Source organism: Spermophilus citellus (assembly GCF_964194105.1).
Source record: "Spermophilus citellus genome assembly, chromosome: 18".
Classification (NCBI taxonomy): domain Eukaryota; kingdom Metazoa; phylum Chordata; class Mammalia; order Rodentia; family Sciuridae; genus Spermophilus; species Spermophilus citellus.
Genome location: NC_138200.1, coordinates 14,841,449 through 14,860,682, shown reverse-complemented (window position 1 = coordinate 14,860,682; position 19,234 = coordinate 14,841,449). Strand labels below are relative to the sequence as shown.

General features: G+C 55.3%; 1 protein-coding gene and 1 long non-coding RNA gene across 5 annotated transcripts; one reads left to right on the top strand and one right to left on the bottom strand.

Moving 5' to 3' along the window:
- The first annotated feature begins 1,718 nt into the window (after window positions 1-1,718).
- Window positions 1,719-5,840, top strand: LOC308638288. 2 transcript variants are annotated; one of them, XR_014019815.1, is made up of 3 exons: window positions 1,719-1,784; window positions 3,555-4,479; window positions 4,852-5,840. It is a non-coding gene; the product is annotated as an uncharacterized lncRNA (long non-coding RNA). The 2 variants fall into 2 exon arrangements; XR_014019816.1 differs by lacking the exon at window positions 1,719-1,784 and adding an exon at window positions 3,266-3,403.
- LRFN1 (leucine rich repeat and fibronectin type III domain containing 1) lies at window positions 2,261-13,949 on the bottom strand. 3 transcript variants are annotated; one of them, XM_081275600.1, is made up of 5 exons: window positions 13,839-13,949; window positions 11,384-11,416; window positions 9,128-9,182; window positions 7,315-8,757; window positions 2,261-3,427 (listed from the first exon to the last, which is right to left on the bottom strand). In XM_081275600.1, the coding sequence occupies exons 4-5, from the start codon at window positions 8,718-8,720 to the stop codon at window positions 2,530-2,532; spliced, it is 2,304 nt and encodes a 767-aa protein (XP_081131726.1). In that variant the 5' UTR covers window positions 8,721-8,757; window positions 9,128-9,182; window positions 11,384-11,416; window positions 13,839-13,949; the 3' UTR covers window positions 2,261-2,529. The 3 variants fall into 3 exon arrangements, with proteins under 3 accessions (XP_081131726.1, XP_081131728.1, XP_081131727.1); XM_081275602.1 differs by lacking the exon at window positions 13,839-13,949 and adding an exon at window positions 13,668-13,688; XM_081275601.1 differs by lacking the exon at window positions 13,839-13,949 and adding an exon at window positions 13,547-13,650.
- Window positions 13,950-19,234: the final 5,285 nt, after the last annotated feature.

The window sequence follows — 19,234 nt, the reverse complement described above, 5'->3', positions numbered from 1 at the left end:
ACACTGCACGAATCAGATGCAGGCTTTCAATGTGATCTTGCTTATTATCAGAGTAACTCCACCTCGTGAGCGCCACGTATGGTGCACTGGGATCCACACTCTTTATTGTTGCACCAGGAGGGTTGGGAGCTGGGTGCCTGGCTGGTGGGAAGCACTCGTACCTGGCATCATCCTGACTGCTGCAAGTGAGTGTGGCCGGGCCCCTGGGTGAGGGAGCCTCTTGGCCTGTGCCTGACGTGCCTCTGTCCTTGCTGCCTCCCACCCTGTCTGCCCAGATTCATCCTCCTCCCTCCTGCTCTGTTTCTATTTTTGTCTTTCTCTCCTCCTCCCCAGGCCTCAGGGGGCCCCTCACTGGCTTGAAGCCTTCTTCCTGCTTCCCCAAGATGAGGAAGGAGTTTTCACTGCAGGGTCCCTGCAAGGGCTAGGGTGCCCCAGAGCCCCTAACCAGCCTTCCCTCCCCAGCCCAGCCCTCAGCCTCACCTAAGACAGCCCCCTCCCACATCACCTCCACATTCCCACCTAGGACCCCTCAGATTCCAAATCAGTGACTCACCTAGGCCCCCACCCACCCCGTCACTATACTGGCTTTAGATAGCTAAGTTCAGCTGAAGTCATTAGGGCCATTTCCTGGCCTCCACACACAGCCACCAGAGGCAACCTGCCAGCTCCACTATATATTCATAGGGGTGGGGAGGCAGGGGAGGGGCCCTTGGGCAAATGATTTTACCTCTCTCTGGTTCAAAATCCTTTTTGTAAAATGAAACAAGGGCCCAGGTGCAGTGGTGCACGGCTGTAATCCCATCAGGAGGCTGAGGCAGGAGGATCACAAGTTTGAGGCCAGCAACTTAGCAAGAAGGCCACTCAAAAAATAAAACCCAGAGCAGTGGTGCATGCCTGTAATCCCAGCAGCTTGGGAGGCTGAGGCAGAAGGATCAAGGCCAGCCTTAGCAAATTAGCAAGGACCTAAACAATTCTAAATAAAATGTAAAAAAAAAGGGCTAGGGATGTGGCTCAGTGGTAAGAGCCCCTGGGTTCAATCCCTGGTATGTATGTATGTATGCATGAATAAATAGATAAATGGGCTGGGGATGTAGCTCAGTGGTAAAGCACTCCTGGGTTCAATTCCCAGTACTAAAAAATAAAATAAAAAACAAAGAACAAAGGCCTCCCACCTCACACAGTTGTAGGGACTCAGAGAGTCAAAAATTCAATGACCCTCAGCAGAGTGCTGGGGTTATGAGGACAGACCCAGAAGGCAGGCCACCTGCCTTTTAGTGTTGAGATGGAGTTAGGCTGGCCTAAACTCCCAGGTTCCCATGATCCTCTGTCTCAACCTCCCAAGTAGCTGGGAACACAAGTGTGTCCCCAGCTTCCACTCCACCAGCCTTTTAAAATGCCAATTTTGCCACCTTCTGTCACCATGGGCAGGTTAACTTTCTGGACCTCAATTTTTCACCTGTAAAATGGAATGGCAATACTATACTGATGTCCAAAGCTGGTTGTGAGGATTAGATGACTTAAATGCTTAGCCCATAACGGGCATCTCCCTATGTGTCAGCTTCTATTACCAATTTGTGTCCCGTAAGTCTCTCAAAAGATAGGAAGCTGTCTGCCAGTCCTCCCGCCCGTTAGTCATCTTCTTTCAGTCTGATTTAGGAGTCCTTATGCAGCTATCTAGGTCATTCCCCCCCCCCCCCCAAGGCACATGACACACACTGGTCAGCAGAGCGGCCTCAGACACAGAAAAAAGTTTAATTCTGCTGCGGCGGAGGGTCCCGGCTCCGGTAGGGAGGGGGATTTGGTTTTGAATTTTGTTCGTGTGGGGATTTACTGGGGGAACAAGGGAGGCTGGGGAGAGTCTGGTCCTTCCAGTGGGACCTGCCCGGGAGAATGGGTGGTGGGGAAAGGAAATCGGGAGTCGGGATACTGGACAAAACAAGGACAGAGGGAGAAGAGACACGACGCGGGGACAGAGAAAGGAGAGACAAGTAGGGAAGGACAGAGACGACAGAGGAAGGACAGAGACAGACGAGCGGAGAGAGAAAGGAAGACCCCAAGCCAGACCCGACGGGACCAGGGAGTAAGTGGGGTGGGGTGGGGGGCTTTGGAGGCCGCCGCGGGACAGAATAGGATCTAGTCCAGCCAGATACAAGAAATGGGCCCCTCGCCCCTGCCCCGGGTCCCGGGCTGGGGGAGGGGGCTCGTGTCTCAGTGCTGCAGTGTGGGGGGGCCTGCCCCTCCCCGCGCTTCGCTGTGTAAGGCACCGGCTCCAGCGAGGTCCGCGAGCGCGCGGGGGGAGGGGCAGGAGGGGCGGGGCCTGAAGGGGAGGCCGGGCCCGCCCCCAGCCCCTGGCGCGGGGGCGTGGCCTCCAGCGCGGTCGGAGGCCGCCCCGCCCCTGGCGGAGGAGAAGCCGGGTCTCCCCTCCACTCCAACGGCCCGGCGCTGCGCGTTCTCCCCGAGTCCCGCCCCGGCGTCCGGGCGGCTGGGCGTTGGTACTCGGCCCCAGGCGTCCCGGCGCCCGCCCGCCGCTCACACGGTACTCTCCAGCATCCACTCGGTGCTGGTAAAGGCCAGGCGCGCCCTGGCGGAGCCCAGCCCCAGGTCTCCATCCTCCCCGGCCGCGCCCCCTCCGGCCCCGTCCAGGTGCGGCGTGGACCGGTGGCGCTTTGTCCGCCGGGCGCGGCGCGGGTAACTGTGGCTCTGAAAGAGCGCCCCGTAGTCCCCGTCGAAGGAATAACGCTGCTGTGGCCTCGGCCGAGCCGGGGCGCCCCCAGGAACCAGAGCTAGAGTCGGGGGCGCTGAAGCTGGCGGCCCCAGGGCCCCTGAACGGCTCCTCCGAGGGCCTGCCGCGGCCCGACATTCCTCCCCAGAAGTTTCCTCGGAGGGCAGCAGGCACAGAGAGGTGGCCGAGCCGCCCAGCGAGCGTCCTAGGACCGCCTCCGGCTCCGCAGAAGCCGCCTCCACCGCGGAAACCTTGGCCTCAACGGCGACGGCTGGGGTGGCCACCTCGCGCAGCGCCTCGTAGCGGTCCTGCGCAGGCGGCGGTGGGGCCTGCTGCGCGCCTGCGCCATTGGTCTGCGAGCACACGTGGCTGACCCGTGGGGGCGACCTGGAGGTGCCCTTGACCCGGCGGCCATCCCCATCACCATACACCTTGTAGCGAATCATGAGCAGAACGATGAAAACGAGGACCGAGGCGACGATGACACCCCCGATGGCGATGATCATGGTGCCGCCCAAGAAATGGGCCCTCAGCGGGCGGCAAGGTGCAGGATCCCCAGCCGTAGTGAACTGCACGCAGCCCACCACTCTCGTGGCTGGCAGAGCCGTGGCCCCGTCGTCGTAGACTGCCAGCACGCACAAGTCGTAGGCGCGACCTGCCGCCAGATCATTCACCAAGAAGGTCTGACTGGTGGACGGGATCATCCTGCAGGAGGGGGCAGGATCAGGGCGGAGTTAGCCCTAGTCTTGAACCGCATCCTTTCACTTTATTCCCCACCCCTGGTGAACAGTGGGGACTGAACCATACTTCCTGTGTCTCACCCCCAACTCAGGCAGCAGCAGCCATCCTGCATCAGCCTATATACCCAGGCTTACGCGACCATGGCTACCACCCTTTCATCTGCATGCCTCGACCTCAGACACACCTGGCTCTCTGAGATGCTATCAGCCATTCATTTGGATGACTACATCCTGGCTCCCGCATGGGAAGAGCGCTTCATCTTACATCCCCTGCTCTCATGGGACATGCTCCCTCAGAGCGTCTCACTCCTACCAAGTCAACTACCATTCAAACTCCCTCATCTGCATATATCTAGCATATATGGAACTGGTGCTACGGGCCACACCCCCTTATCTATATGCCCCACCCCCACACCAGTGGATACCCAGTTCAACAACTCAGAAACCCTTATTCCCACTGGGACAAACGATGATTTCCTAGTTCCTCTTTTATACATATACCTGCCTTTCAGGGGAAACCATAATGCACTCCCTCATCTGTATGCCCCACCTTTGGGTAAAACATAGCTTCTGGGTAAAACATTTACTTCTGGCACAATTTCCAAGCGCTCAAGTAGACATTCCAGCTCATTAAGGGGCCACTGCTACAAGCTACTCTGCTTCTGACTGAAACGTGGCTTCCAAGCCGCACCCCACAAGGCCAACTAGGGATGCTTCCCTCCGGTGCTTCGGCCCGCGTGCACCCTTTGCATGCCCTGCTCTTTGTCCAGGTAGTAGAGGCAGCCACCCCTTATGTGCATGCCTAACTCCACCACCAGAAGTCACCATATCATGCTTCCAAACATTCATCTTTAATTGGGTCAAATGTAGCCAAGCTCACATGCTCCTTTCCTGTAACAGGTCCCTCCCCTCAAAAGAGGAGGAATATAAAGAAGTGGCTAAAAGCCAACCAAACCTGGGAGCCAGACTGCCTGGTTTTGATATCTCCTCTGCCCCTTACCAGCTCTGTCACCTCAGGTAAGTTTCTTAACCTCTGGGCACCATTTTCCCTAACAGAAATAATAGGAAACCCCACATCATAGAGATGGTGTGGGGAGTGAATGAATTCACACATCCAAAGTCTGGCGCTTAATAACACCATTAGCTTAATGTCCCACCTAAAGTGGCCAGAAACCCTTGCTGGGGTTCCCACTCTACCTCGAGTTGCACTCCTCCTTGGCTGTAAGACTCTCCTCTCTGGAGGACATTCCTCTAGGCCTTGGTCCCCTTCTATTGAGCACATCCCTTCCACCCTGTTGGCCGCATGCAGCCTCAGCTAACCCAGGACTGCCAGTCCACACCAGTTTGCACACCCAACACCCAGCCTCACAAGCTCTTCTCTCCTACAAGGCCTGAGTGGCTCACCAGGGACTGGAACCACACCTTCCTCCACCTGGGACCATGCGAAACAGCTGCAACACTGCTGAAAGGCCCTGCCCATCTCCAGGGGCTGCATACCTCTCCAAGGCCCTCTTCCCCTCCAGCAGGGCCATCTTCTGGTCCTGAAGCCCCACCCCCAGTCATCCTGCCTCCCAGGGCCCACCACCATGAGCCACCCTCCCACCCAAAGACTTCAAGTATGGCCACACCCCCAAAAGGGCCATCTCTCCCACTTTTTGCAGACCACTGCCAGCCCAGCCAACACCCTTGGCCTCTGGTTTTAAGTCTCCCTTGTCCCTCCTCATCTCCTGTCTTTGAGCCTTGGATTCCTCTTGCTTCTTCCTCTAAATAACCAGTTGCTAGGGGCTCCCCCCTTTTCAAGGACAGAGGCGGGCTCCTTAAGGAAGCTTGGGCCCATGTGTCTCTAATTGGCTGCAAGACCAGAGAAGCAGCTGAGCAGGCTTCTGGTTGGATGTCACCTCCGCCCATGGCAGCAGTGAGGAAGTTAACCCCTGCAGTGCCACAGTGCAGGCATCTGCAATGGAGTTCCTGAATGAAGAACAGGAACTGAGGCCCTAAGGAGAAGGGAAAAGTCCCCAGCTGAGGACAGGGGACCATCAACATCAGTATATATTCAAGGTTTGGGGCCTTGAACCTTCCCCCATCCTGCCAGATGGTAGCCATGGGTCAAAAAGAAGCAAAGAAACAGGTGGAGACTCACAAAAACTGAGTCATTTACAGAAATGTATTATCCACCTCCCCTCCACCCTGCCTGGCAAACAGTAGGTGTTCAGTAAGTGTGTGTCTGCATAAAAAGGACAGCTCTGCTATTTCTGTGTGACCAAGGGCAAGTGCCTTTCTCCACTGAGCCTCAGTTTCTCTGTTATAAAATGAGGAGAGGGCAGGTGGGGCATGGCAGAGCACTTGCCTAACATGCAGGCCACCTGGCATCACAATCCCCAGCACCAGAAAAAAATCAGCAAATCAAGTCAAATCAGCGGGGGGATGCTGCCTGCTTTGCAACAGAGCTGGGAGTCTGCTGCCAGCTCTGGAGGTGTCTTATGAAGCTCTTTGTCTCATTCATTGTCTACTCTTAGGACACTGGGCCAGTCTATCTCAGTGGGCCCTGGGACCAGCACAGGGTCTGACACACAGTAGGCATTTACTCAGTGTTTGGTGACCAGAATTAAGAAGACAAAAATGAGGAAAACAGACAAGGGGAAAGAGAGGCATGTATGCATGCAGCCAGCAGTGGGAACGGGCCTGCTCCATGCCAAGACTGTGGCCCAGAGAGCCAGGCGAGGATGGGGAGCAAAAGCCAGGCCTTTCTGAGAAGGTTTCCGCATTCCCAACAGCCGGGGCTACCCACAGTAGGGAATGGCTCTGGCCACTTTGGCATCCACAAGTACAGTTAAGCGCGAGGCAGGCACTCAGCAGCCCCTCTGCAGTGTGCACGAGGGAGAAGCATCTGTGAAGCCAACGGCTGTTCATGAAGTACCCACTGTGTGCCCATCTGTAGCCGAGTCATACTGAAAACTACCACGATGGAGAGACACTGTGGGGCCATGACAGTGATTTGTGGTGCATGTAGGGCCCTGAAGGCAAGGACTGGATCTCTTGGTCTCCTTGGGTCCCCAGCACCCAGGTCAGGGCCTAGCACAGAGCAAAGTCTAAGTGCCTTCGTGAGGAGAGAGAGAAGGTAGAGCAGATGGAGAGATTCAAGCAGGGAAGTAGGAGACAATGGGAGGAAGTAACTCCTTTGTCTGTCCACGCCATCACACCAGGACAGTGACTTCCAACCCACGGGAGGGTGGAAATAACTTATATTTTTGTCATGCATTTTGTTTTCTAGGCTGGGGTTGTAGCTCAGTGGTAGCGCATTGCCTAGAATGTGTAAGATACTGGGTTCGATTCTCAGCACCACATATAAATAAATAGAATAAAAGTCCATTTTTTCTGTATGATGTACCCATATAATGTGTTGGTATAGTACTTATAATTCTATAATTCTGTTTATAATTTATGAATAGGAATCTAAATATATATATTTATATGTGTGTGTGTGTGTGTGTGTGTCTGTGTGTGTGTTTGGTGCTCCCAAATGTGTAACTGATGAGGTGCACAATCAGACACCTTTGGTGAGCAGTGACATTGATCATGCATCAGGTGACAGAGGGATCACAGTGAGCTCCTTCACTCTTATGAGTCCAGTGCCCAGCCCTAGTCTTGCTCATGTAGGTGCTCAACAAATATTTGCTAAATGAAAAGAAAACAAAGACAGGAAGAAGGAGAGTCGAGAGAGGAGATGGGGACTGAGATGACCCTGCAAGTCCATCCAGAACCCCAGCTAAGCAAGAAGGCCAAGGGAATCGGCTGGTGGGAGGAAGGGACCCTGGGCTGGGAGGAGATGGGGGTTGCAGCACCCATACCCACCTGTAGACGAGGGAGTCATCCACGGAGCTGTTGTACTGGACCTGGTACATGCGGATGCCAGGCACGGGCCTCTGGGCGGGCCAGCGGATGAGCACGGAGCTTGAGGTGAGTTCAGCTGCCACAAGCCGTCGCTCAGCAGCTGAATCGTTGGCACCAGGTCGGCCAGGCGTGGCGATGTCAGAGGAGCCAGGCTCGGTGAGAGGCGGCGGGGCAGCGGGCGGGGGCGCCATGAGCGGCAGAGGTACCACGCACACCTCCACAGGCGCGGTGGCTTCCCCCGCAGCATTGGAAGCGATGCAAGTGAAGGTGCCACTGTCCCTCAAGGTGGTGATGGTCACATCCAACGTCCCGTCCCCACGGACCCGGGTCCGGCTGGAGTTCCCCAGCAGACGCCCATCTGGCGCCACCCAGTGCACCACAGGCTCAGGGTCCCCCACAGCCCGGCAGCGCAAGCTGACAGCCTGGCCCTCCACCACCAGGGCGCGGCCCCCCGCCTGCCGCGTAATCAGCGGAGGTTCACACAGAAACTCCTCCTCTGGGATGGACCAGAAGTAGCGGTCGGTGAGGTGCTCCGGGGTGGCACAGGTCTCCAGGTCGTCCTCCCGGGTCAGCCGCCGCAGCCAGAGCAGCTCGCAGTTGCAGTGGAGCGGGTTCCCGCCGAAGCTGACCGTCAGCGGCGTGGGGGGCTTGGGACCGCTGCCTTGGGACCTTAGGAAGAGCCCATCGGGGGGAAGTTTATGGAGGCGATTAGAGGTCATGTCCAGGCGCACCAGTTTATGTAGCTGCACAAAGGTCCCCTCGGCGATGTGGTCGATGAGATTGTGGTCCAGGGTGAGGGTGTTCAGGTTCACCATCTGGCCCACCGCCTCCCAGGGCAAGGCCTCCAGGTTGTTGTAGGACAGATCCAGGTCCTCCACTGTGGACAGGAAGGCGTCGAAGGCAGCCGACTCCACCCTGCGGATCTGGTTGTTGCCAAGGATCAGGTGGCGGAGGTTGCCCAGGCCCCGCAGCTGGTCTCCTCGCACCTCCGCCAGGCGATTGCTGTCGAGGTGCAGGGCGCGGAGGGCACGGAGGTCGGCAAAGGCGCCGGCCGCCACCTGGCCGATGGTGTTCCGGGAGAGGGTGAGGTGCACCAGGCTGGTCATGTTGGCGAAGTCTCGGCGGCGGACAGCGGCAATGAAGTTGTCGGTGAGCCGCAGCTCCACCACGCGACGGTCGATGGCGGGTGGCACGAAGAGCAAGCCCGTCTTGGCGCACAGCATGGTCAGCGTGGGCGCCACGTTCTGACAGATGCAGCGGCCAGGGCAGGGCTGGCCTCGAGATGCCCCCGCCCAGAGCAGCAGCAGAAAGGACAGGGCAGCAGGTGGTGGCGAGAGGAGCGCCGAGGAAAAGGGACTTGGAGCCATGGCGCAATGAAAAAGCGGGAGGTGCGGGAGGTGAGACCTGCAGGGAAAGATACGGTTACCCACGCTCAGGGCTCCTGGGACGTCCTGCTAAGAGTCAGGCCCGGTTTCCTCCCCGCCAAATCACTGTATTCTATAGGACAGCGACAGGACCCACCATCCGCCGGCATGCATTGCCTATTAACAAATTACAGTATTTCATGCTGGTCGGCAAAGTCCCACTGCTCCTCCCTTGAGTGTCCCACCCAACCCCTGTCCCTCCTCTAGGTGCGACCTCCTGATCAGACACCTGGCCCAGCCTGGTACCTTCCATACCCAACAAATATTTTGAAATAGCTATTGACTGTAGTTTAAGGCCAGGAATATCAAAGCCGGACTCTCTGAGCTCAAATCCCTGCTGTAATACTTACTAGCTGAATGACCTCGGGCAAGTGTCTGAACCTTTCTGAATCTCGGTTTCTTCATCTGTAAAACGGAGATAGAAATAAGTCTTATTTTTTTGAGTATCATTTGGGTTAACAAATAGGGCAGACTTAGAACAGTGCTTGGCATATAAAGTGGGATCAATACATGCTAGCAGTGACCTCCATCATCATCATTGAGCGCTTAATGTGTACCAGGCACAGAACTGTGCGCTATTATTAAAAGCAAGTATAATAAAATCAAACAGATTCAAGTGCAAATCCTGGTTTCCCCTGTGGCTAGCTCTATGACCCCACACCAGTGACTCCCCTATTTCCCCACTAATTTCTTGATTCATAAATGATGGTCACCACGCATAGGAATGACTGAACACAAAGCCTGACATACAGTAAACACTCAATAAACATTAAGGTCTCCCCCACACACACACTTTTGCAGGGAGGGGCAGAGAGAATGTTCAAGTAGGAGGGGCTGAGGAAAAGACATCAGTCTCCCAGCTTAGCCTCAGGAAGTCCCTCTATGAGTCTGGCTTTGTCTTAGGCTTAGCTGAGTTCCCAAGCAGGGCCAGCTTTGGTGCTCACATCAGTAGGTACACACGAGGCCCCATGCATGCCTACACACACACACACACACACACACACACACACTCATGCTATGCCTCTGCTCCAGGCAAAACCTTCCAGCAGGGATTCCCCCTGCGGCGGCTCCAGCCCACGACATGTCATTTCCCATCACAACACAGGGTGGGTGGGGGGTGCAGAGGAAAGGATGGGAAGGGGCTGTCCCAGAAACTGCTTTCATCCCACCCTGCCTTGTACCCTAACCCCTGCTGGCCCTCTTCCCAGAATCTGCCTGGGAGCAGTGGCAATGTGAGTCTTGATCTTTCCGCCTGTGGGAGGGAAACTGGGACCAAGAAGTCAGAGAGGTGTAGAGAGGCAGGGAGGGACGGGGGACAGGGATGGACTGGCAGGAACAGATAGACTCGGAGAAAGAGGCAGAAAAACAGGAAAAGTCTCAAAAGAAGATGAAGGTGCAGGGGGCGTGGCTCGTGGTAGACCCCGCCCTGCATGCTCCAGGCCCTGGCTCCTCCCCAAGCACCTCAAAAAATCAATCAATCAATGTGAAAAGATGGGGTGACACTGAAGCAGAAAGACAGAAAAACTGAGAGTGGAAAGACAGGGGACAGAGGGACTGAGAGAAAGCGGAAGGGAGATAAGAAGAATAAAAAGGCCTTGGACAAAAACAGAGGAAGAGGAGTCAGAGATGGGGGGAGATGGTGACTGGGCTGAAGAGTGAAAATGAGACCTGGTCCCGGCACCCCACCACCTCTGAGCACCCACCCCCAAGTGTCCTCCTCTCCCTCTAGGACACTGTTCTGGATTGACTGAAATCCCTGGCCTGGAAAGTGGGGTTCCAAGGACAGGAGCCCAGTTCAGCCCCTGCTTGGCTGTGAGGTCACCAGCGCTCAGAGCCCAAGCTTTGCAACAAGCACAGAGTTTTGTCAAAACTGTACACTCCCTCAGCCAGAGAGGGACCCAAAGGACCCACAGGAGCAATGACAACAGCATTTATTGAGCGGCCCTGCAGTACTGCCTGGGTTCCCACCCCAAGTTCCCGCTGTGTGACTTTAATCAGGTGACTCCTCCTCTATGCCTCAGTGTGCTCACCTGTAAAAAGGGATAACAATGGGACCTACCTCTTAGTACTGTTGTGAGGATTCAGTGAGATTGTATTTTATAATGTTTCTAGTTCCCGACAAGGAAACCCTACATAAATGTGAGCGGCTGCTGTTATTATTATTACTATTATTAATTTATTATTTTCTCTTACTTTCTCTCAGGTCAGAATAGCAGGTCTTCTACACACGCGTCCAAACACATCTCATAGCCACATCTACCTCCAAGCCATTACTCATTTTGTTTCCTGAAACCCTCTTGTACCCATTTTGATATCCTGAGGGAACCCCTCTTTCCTGACCACCTTTTATCCATCCTGTGAGGGGATGCCTCCTGGCCTGAGAACCACCCCTGTCTCAGAGCCTCCTGAATGCCATGAGCCAGACATAATGCTCCTGGGCTGGCCACCACTTCTCAGCCTGGGGCTGGAGTAGGCAGGAATCTGACCCCTCCGGACACTGTTGCACCCTGTGCCGGGATTCCTGTTGGGCAGGGCTCTGGACTCTAGCAGCTTGGACAAGCCTCATCACCCCACATCTCTCTCCCCGGCTCAAGGGCTCTACTCACCTCTCTTCAGCAAGTCAGGGCCTGGGCCAGTACCTGCAAAGGAATAAAACCACCCTGTTAGCATCCTGCAGCTCCTTCCTAAGCACCAGGGCAGGCCTTGGGGGATCATCTGAGCAAATGAAATCCCTGGGGTGATCAGTCTCTCAGCCCTTCTGCAGCAGTTCTCCAGTGTCTCAGAGGCCCCAGAAGTTATCTCTGAAGACTTAGGAGACTGAGCCTCAAGACTGTTGATTCTCCAAAACCCAGGAGTCCAGGATGTTGGCCACCAACTCCCCACCCGCCTCTTCCCTTAAGATCCTGGAGTCTGGGATTTTCTCCCTTCTCTCTCAGACCCAGGACTCTAAGTTCCCAGGCTCCCAGGAGTTCAGATCAGACGCTTCCTCCTTTAGGACTCAAGGGTTTACACCCCAGTTCCCCAAATTTAAAGACCTAAGTAGGTACCAGGAGCTGGAGAGGGGATGGGCCAGTGGTTCCCATCTTTACCATCACCCTGTTTCCCAACCAACCTGTGTGGACCTGTCCAAACCCACACAGGCCCATGCCCAAGGCACTACATCTGGATCTCCATGGACACACCAGCATGTTCCGGGCGCTCCCTGCCTCCCATGGCTCCTGACCAACAATATGGGCACACTGTGTCCAGGGACTGCAGGCTGGACCCGGACATCCTATAGGTCATGCCAATGGGCCTCAATCCCGGTGAACCCAGAAGTGAGGTCAGCCTTGTGCTAGGGACACAGCACTTGCATCCTGTACTTAGGTTTGAACGTATAGAACCCCTCTCCCCAGAGACCAACACTGAAGCACGAATGGACTCTCAACACAGAGGGACACACCTGCATCCAACATCACACAAACAAACTGACCTTCCCTCACACACTCACAGATGCACAGACACAACAGAGAAACCCACATGCCCCCTAACAGCCAACCCGGTACCTGCACCTAACCTTGCACTCTCAGCAACACACAGGGGCACCCCCAAAACATACACACCTGCACAATCAGCAGTTCATAGATGCACATTCTGAAATGCCCAAACACACTCACGACTCCACATTCTCACGATGCACACTCATGAAGCTGATCTCTTCCCACACCGACCAACACACATGCATACACTAGCTGGTACACACCTCACACATGTACTCTGAACTACAAGTGTACACAGACACTTGCAAGGCTGGGAGATCCTGGAACAAGCAAACACAGGCACAAAAAAGATCCACCTTCTCAGGCACTCCTAGATGTTCACTCACAACAGACACATATTCATACAACAGTCCCATGAGGGATTTACACACTTACAAATGCATACAAAATACTAAACCACAGTAGCACAGACAACCCACAGGCCCAGATTCACACTCACTCACAGTCAGGGACACACATTCCTTCCAGCCCTGAGGCACCCTCACCCCACCTACTTCCCAGACCAAAGAAATGCTAACATCCCTCCCAGCACACTCTGCACCGCCCCTCCTCAAACCCCGGCATAAGCCTGGGGCCAGAGGTCAGAGTTCAGCAGGTGGAATCTCAAAGGATTGGGGGTTGAGTCCCAAAGCACCATTCCAAGGAGATCTCCCCAGCAGCACCCCGGAGGTCCCCCAGCCTGGCCACGGGGATGCAGACAACTCTGGCCCCATCTGCAGATATCTGGCCAGTGGGGGAGTTAGGGTGGGGTGGATGGGGAAGGGCCAGGTCTTTGCCCCCCCACCCCAGAGCCCATCTGTCCATCCTTCGGCCTCTCATCCCTCCATCTGTCCACCTCCAGGCAGCCCATCCCCCCCAGCCACCGGGAAGGGGAAGACATGGCCGTCTCCCCCAAGGACCGTTGAGGACCCCCCCAGTTGACATGGACCGAGGGAGCGGCAAACTCCCCTCCCCCAAACCCACACAGAGGCCTGGACCCACAAGGCACCGAGCCTCAGCCCCCGGCAGGAAACCTGACGTGGACTCACAGACACACACCCTCGGAGACACACAACCCGAAGACACACACACACACATACACACACACACACAAATGGACACCGGAGCGAACACACCCGGCTACACAGACCCTCGGATGGACATCCAACCCGGACACAAACACCCAGCGCCGCCAGCCGCGCACGCCGGCTGGGGGACCCACACCTGGGCACACAACCCACGCACACACACCTGCACACGGCCCCTCCGATGGGCGCAAGGCAGCCCCCCGACACGCCGCCGGAGGGCCAGCGCTCGCGGGGACACACACGCACGGCCGGACACGCCACCCAGCGCGACACCCAGCACACACCCGGATGGCCACACTAGCGGGGCGCCGCACACGCCGGCGCCGGGCACACACAGGGCCGCGGGCGCACGCCGGGCCGCCGCAGCGCGCGGACACACTCGCACGCCCGCACGCTCACGCCCGCTCACACCGCGCCCCCGCCCGCCGCCTCCCGGCCGCCGCGGTCGCGCTCACCCAGCCCCCGGGGGCCCCGGGCCCGGCCCCGCCGCCGCCGCCTCGCTCCGCGCCATGGTGGGGGGAGGGCCGGGGGAGGGGGCGCGGTGCCGCGGGGCCGCCTCCCGCCCGCCTCCCGCCCTCCCGGCCGCCGCCGAGCTCCGCCCTCCGCGCCGCCCGCCGTCCGGGCCCCGCCGCCGCCGCCGCAAGGGGGGAGGGGGCGCCGAGCCGAGGGGCGGCGGGCGGGGCGGCCGCACGCCCCAGACCCCGGCCCCGGGCCGCCGCAGACCCCGCTCCACTGCGGAGCCGCCGCGGGCCCGCCCCCGACCCCTCCCCGGCCCCACCCCCGGCCCCGGCGGCCGCCCGAAGACCCCCAGACCACGCCCCAACTGGAACAGGGACCCCGGCTTTCCCTGCGGAGACCTGGGATCACGTCCCAAAACCCAGGGGACCTCAGACCAGGCCTCACCTCCTTTGAGGGTCCAGACCATGATGAAGAGCCACCCCAGACCACGAACCGTGTCTTATTCTCCTGGGTGACCTCAGACTGTACCCTGCACCTGAGGGACTCCAGACCGTGCCCCCCAAGCACAGAGACCCTCGATCATATCCCAGCATCCAAGGGGATCCAGACCACCCCTCAGGGACTTTAAATCGCATCCCAACATTCAGGTAGCCCTCAGACCACACCCCAACACCCAAGGAAGACCCAGACCGTATGCCAAAGGCCAGGAGACCACCCGATCATGCCTTACTCACTCTGGGGACCCAGAACATGTTTCCAGGACCATAGCCATCCCGAACCACAGTCATCGAGGACCACAATCTTTAGGGACCTCAAACCAGGTCCCACTCCTTGGAGACCCCAGCCATGTCCTTCCACACTCAAGGACCCTAAGCCACTTCCTGGCTCCCAACAGGGACTCTGACCATGTCTAACTTCTAGAGGACCCCAAAATGTCTTTTTTTCCTCATGGAGGACCCTAAATTTTTCCCATTAGACCCCAAACCCTCCTCCAACTCCTGGGGCCTGAGATCTTTCCCTCTCTTCCTTTCCTCAGGGCACCCCCTTGTTTTCCAGAACCCTGGTTTGCAGGACTTCCCACCATTTCTGCTCCCTTGAAGACCTTGACTCCTTTCTCTTGGACCCTATGGACCCTTCCTTCTGGCTGTTAACTTTCTTTTTTTGGTGGGGGTGGGGGGAGGTGGGTAGCAGGGATTGAACTCAGGGACACTCAACCATTGAGCCATATCCTCAGCCCTTTTTTTGTATTTTATTTAGAGACAGGGTCTTGCTGAATTGCTTAGCACCTTGATTTTTGCTGAGGCTGGCTTCGAACTCGCCATTCTCCTATCTCAGCATTCCAAGCCCCTGGGATTACAAACATGTGCCACTGCACCCAGCCTCAGAAACTGTAACTTTCATGGAGCCCAGAAGGCCTTGATCCTTCCTTGTTCAGCTCCTTTGGTCCAATCTCTACTCCAGAGCTGACCTCCCAGGCCCTCCCTCAAACCCCACTAAATGTCTCAGGCCATTCTCCATCTCCTGAAAAACTCACAAGGTCCCCCAAACCCAGCAAGAACTCCCCTCAAAATTTGTCCTTTTGGGTTCATGCTGGAGATAGAACCAGCCCCTGGTGCATGCTAGGCAAGCGCTTTGCCATTGAGCTAGATCCCAGCCAATTGTTTTATTTATTTTAAGACAGGCTTTCACTAAACTGCTGAGCCTAGCCTCCAACTTACAATCCTCCTACCTCAGCCTCCCTGATGGATCATATTACAGGTATGTGCCACTGTTCCAGCTTCAAAATGTCTTATTGCAGTCCCCCAGATCCCTGGAGTCTCCAATCATTCCCATTTTTGATCTTACTGTATGGCAATCCTCCTCCAAACCCCTTCTGAATATTCTTCCTAACTGTGCCAGCACATGAGGCCTGCCCTGGCCCCAGAGCAAGCCCGCCTAGGCAGATCCTCCCTGTAGTGAACCTTGACTCCTCTCACAACTACCAAGTGCCTCAGAGGACACTCACAATCTCTACACTGCCTAGACTCCACCTCCCCGCCTTTACCCCCCCCCCCCACTCACAGGCCTCATCTCCACCCCAACCCCATGGTTCCTACTGGAGCATGGGACCAGGGCAGGGGGATGGAAGTAGGGAAAAGGGTAAGAACAAAGGTCTGGATTATAGTGGTAGAATACCTGCCTCGAATGCACAAGGCCCTGGGGTCAATCCCCAGTGGTTAATCCCAACCAAGAACAAAACAAAACGCAATCACACACCAAAACTGGACACACATGCAGCACTAGTGTGTGCCAGCAGTGGTTCCAAGCGCTTCGCGTATCTGTATGAAGTTCATCCAATCTTCATGACGAAGAGTCCCCTTACTATCCCCATTTTATGGATGAGGAAAAGAGAGGCATCCAGGGGTTTGGTCTCTTGCCCAAGGTCACACGGGTAGAATAGGATGAAAGTGAAGGGAAGAAGAGGAAGGAGGGCAGGCCTGGACCGGACAGGAGTGGGAAGGGGTGAGGGGAAAAAGACAATAAGAGAAACAGACACACAAAGATGGAGAACCAAAGAGCCTGAGGCCCGGCAGAGGCGCCTCCTTCACAGATCTGTGAGCTCAGGCCCCTGCCCACCTCCTGACCTCATTCCCAGCCACTCTTACCTCCCAGCTTCAGTGAGCCTTCACTACCCACCCACCTCACAGCAGCCCCGGGCTTGGCTCTCTTCCCCCTTTCCTGGGCTGGTTCTTCTTTTTCATTCAGGTCATAAATGTAATCCCTTCAGGGAGACCTTCCCTTTCCAGCCCAATTTACACGCACGCGCACACACACATACACACACCCCTCAGGTCCCACCAAGTGTTCCAGTGTCTGCAAATTACTTTGAAATGCATAAAAATTAAGATGAGTTGATGGACGGCTATGTAATAAAGCAAGCACTGTGAAATGTTCACGGTAGAATCTAGGTGGGAGATATACGGGTGTTCACTGGAAAATTATTTCAACTTTGCTGCATGTTTGAAATTTGTCATAATAAATGTTGGAGATGGAAAAAAGCAGGAGGATGCTTCTAGGGACTAAAGTGGCAGCAAAGAGCCCCAACAGCTCTTACCATTCGTAATACTTAACACTTTCTGAAAGAATCTTATCATTTACTTTTTTTCTATTTATTGCTTATTTAGTGGTTCATTGGTTTGTTCTTGTTGTTGTTTGTTTTGTACTGGGGATTGACCCCAGGGGTACTTTACTACTAAACTACATCCCCAGCCCTTTTTTAAAAAAAATTGAGACAGGGCCTCACTAATTGCGGAAGCTGGTCTTCCTTTAATTTGCAATCCTCCTGCCTCAGCCTTCTGAGTTGCTGGGATCACAGGCATGCACCTCTATGCCCAGTGTCATTGTTTATTTTCTAGTCATTGAAAGGTAAGCCTCTGTCTACTGCCATACCACCCTGACCACCCCCTCATCTCATCTGAAAGGTAAGCCTCTTCACAGCATGGACACCGGAGACTGGCCCCTGTAGGTATTCAGTAAACACATTCTTGAGTGCTCCTTAAGAGAATGTTGGGGGCTTGGGGTTGTGGCTCAGTGGTAGAGCACTTGCCTCGCACTGGGTTCGATCCTCAGCACCACATAAAATTAAAATAAAGGTATTGTGTCCACCTACAACTAAAAATATATATGAAAAAAGAGGGGCGGGGGGCTGGGGAGCGAGGCTGGCTGCAAACTCCCCTCAGATACCTCAGTAACCCTCCCTAAGCCTGCAATCACTAACTGGGAAGGGGTGTGCCCCAGCACTGGGGGATGTCCCTTGTCAGGAAGTGCTTGCTCACTGGCCTCCAGTGTAGAGCAACAGGTGGTCGTGGGCGGGGTAGTTGTTTTCATGGGACCCTAATCCTATCCCAGACATTTTTTTTTTTTTGTACCAGGGATTAAACCCAGGGGGGGGGTTTAACCACTGACACACATCCCCAGCCCTTTTTTATCTTTATTTAGAGACAAGGTCTCACTGAGTTGCTTACTGCCTGGCTTTTGCTGAGGCTGGCTTTGAACCGGAGATCCTCTTGCCTCAGCCTCCTGAGCCCTAAGAGTAGAGGCAGGCGCCACCCCATCCCCGCCCAGACTTCCTAGGACCAATCCTCGTCCTCAACAATATAGGCCCCGCCCCAAGCCTAAGCTCCACCCCCTGTCTTAGGCTCTGCCCCACAGCAAAAACTACCCCCAATCTGACCCTTAGGAGCGACTTCCAAGTCCTTTCAGAGGAGGCCCACACTTCTTAGAGACCACCCCAAAGTATAGAACATCAGACTTCCCCGGCCTGGACCTCACCCACCGCCTACACCCTCAGCCTGAGCCCATCCTTCCGCCTTGGCCTCCACACTGACAGCATATTAACTTTGGGGTCCAGGCATGGCGCTTCATGCCTAGACTGGGTTTTCCCCTCCCAACTCCTCCCTGAAGACCAGACTTTGAAATATAAGCCATGCTCACGTTCAAGATTGGGAGGAAACCGTGCCTCAGGGAAAGTCTAGAGGCCCGATTTTAAAACTAGGGAGCTTGGATCTTGGGAGTCTAAAAGCTCGGCTGGCAGAACTAGAAAAGGTGGTCCCTGGCTGGTACCGCCCCTCTGAGGAGTCAGACTAAACCCAAAGCCACACCCCATGTGCTGACTCTTCATTGGATAACAGATTCTGTTCTAGCCTCTCTGATTGGTCCTTCCACCATTCTAGTCATACCCACTCTGCATTGGACTGCCTCCCAGAGTCTCTCTCCCTCTTTGATTGGTTTTTGCTTTCCAAACTCTTGGCTCCTGATTGGGCAAGTCCTTGTACATGCTCCTTTCTGATTGGATTATTTACAATCAAGAGCCTGGATGCCATGGATGGGTGGGAACTGCATGAAAGGAGGGGAAGGAAGAGGAAGAGATGGTTCTCTAAATCTCTTGCTAAGAGAGAGTATGGCCAGTGATTACAAGGTGACCTGGGGCTGGTATTTTAACTGTACAGACCATCTAGCCATGAGGCTTCAAGCGACCAATTTTAGCTTCTGTGCCTCAGTTTCTTCATCTTTAAATTGGGGATAGTAATGGTACCTTCTTCGTGGGCTATTGTAAGAATTAAATTAGTTAATACATAGTGCTTATAGAAGTCTGTTGTACATAGGAAGCCCCAACAGAAGAATTAGCTATTATCATTTATTAGATTATGTAAGTGTATGACCTTGGACAAGTCCCTTTGCCTCTCTGACCTTCCCAGGCCAGTTCCTTGTTATCTTAATTGAATACTTCTCTTATCTCAGCCCTCTTCCTTTCCATCTCCATCCATCAGGCACTGGGGCTGTGATCAGTGGGATAGGTAGAGGGATGGAGGTGGGGAGCACCAAGAGAAAGGAGAAGAGCTCCACTCAATAC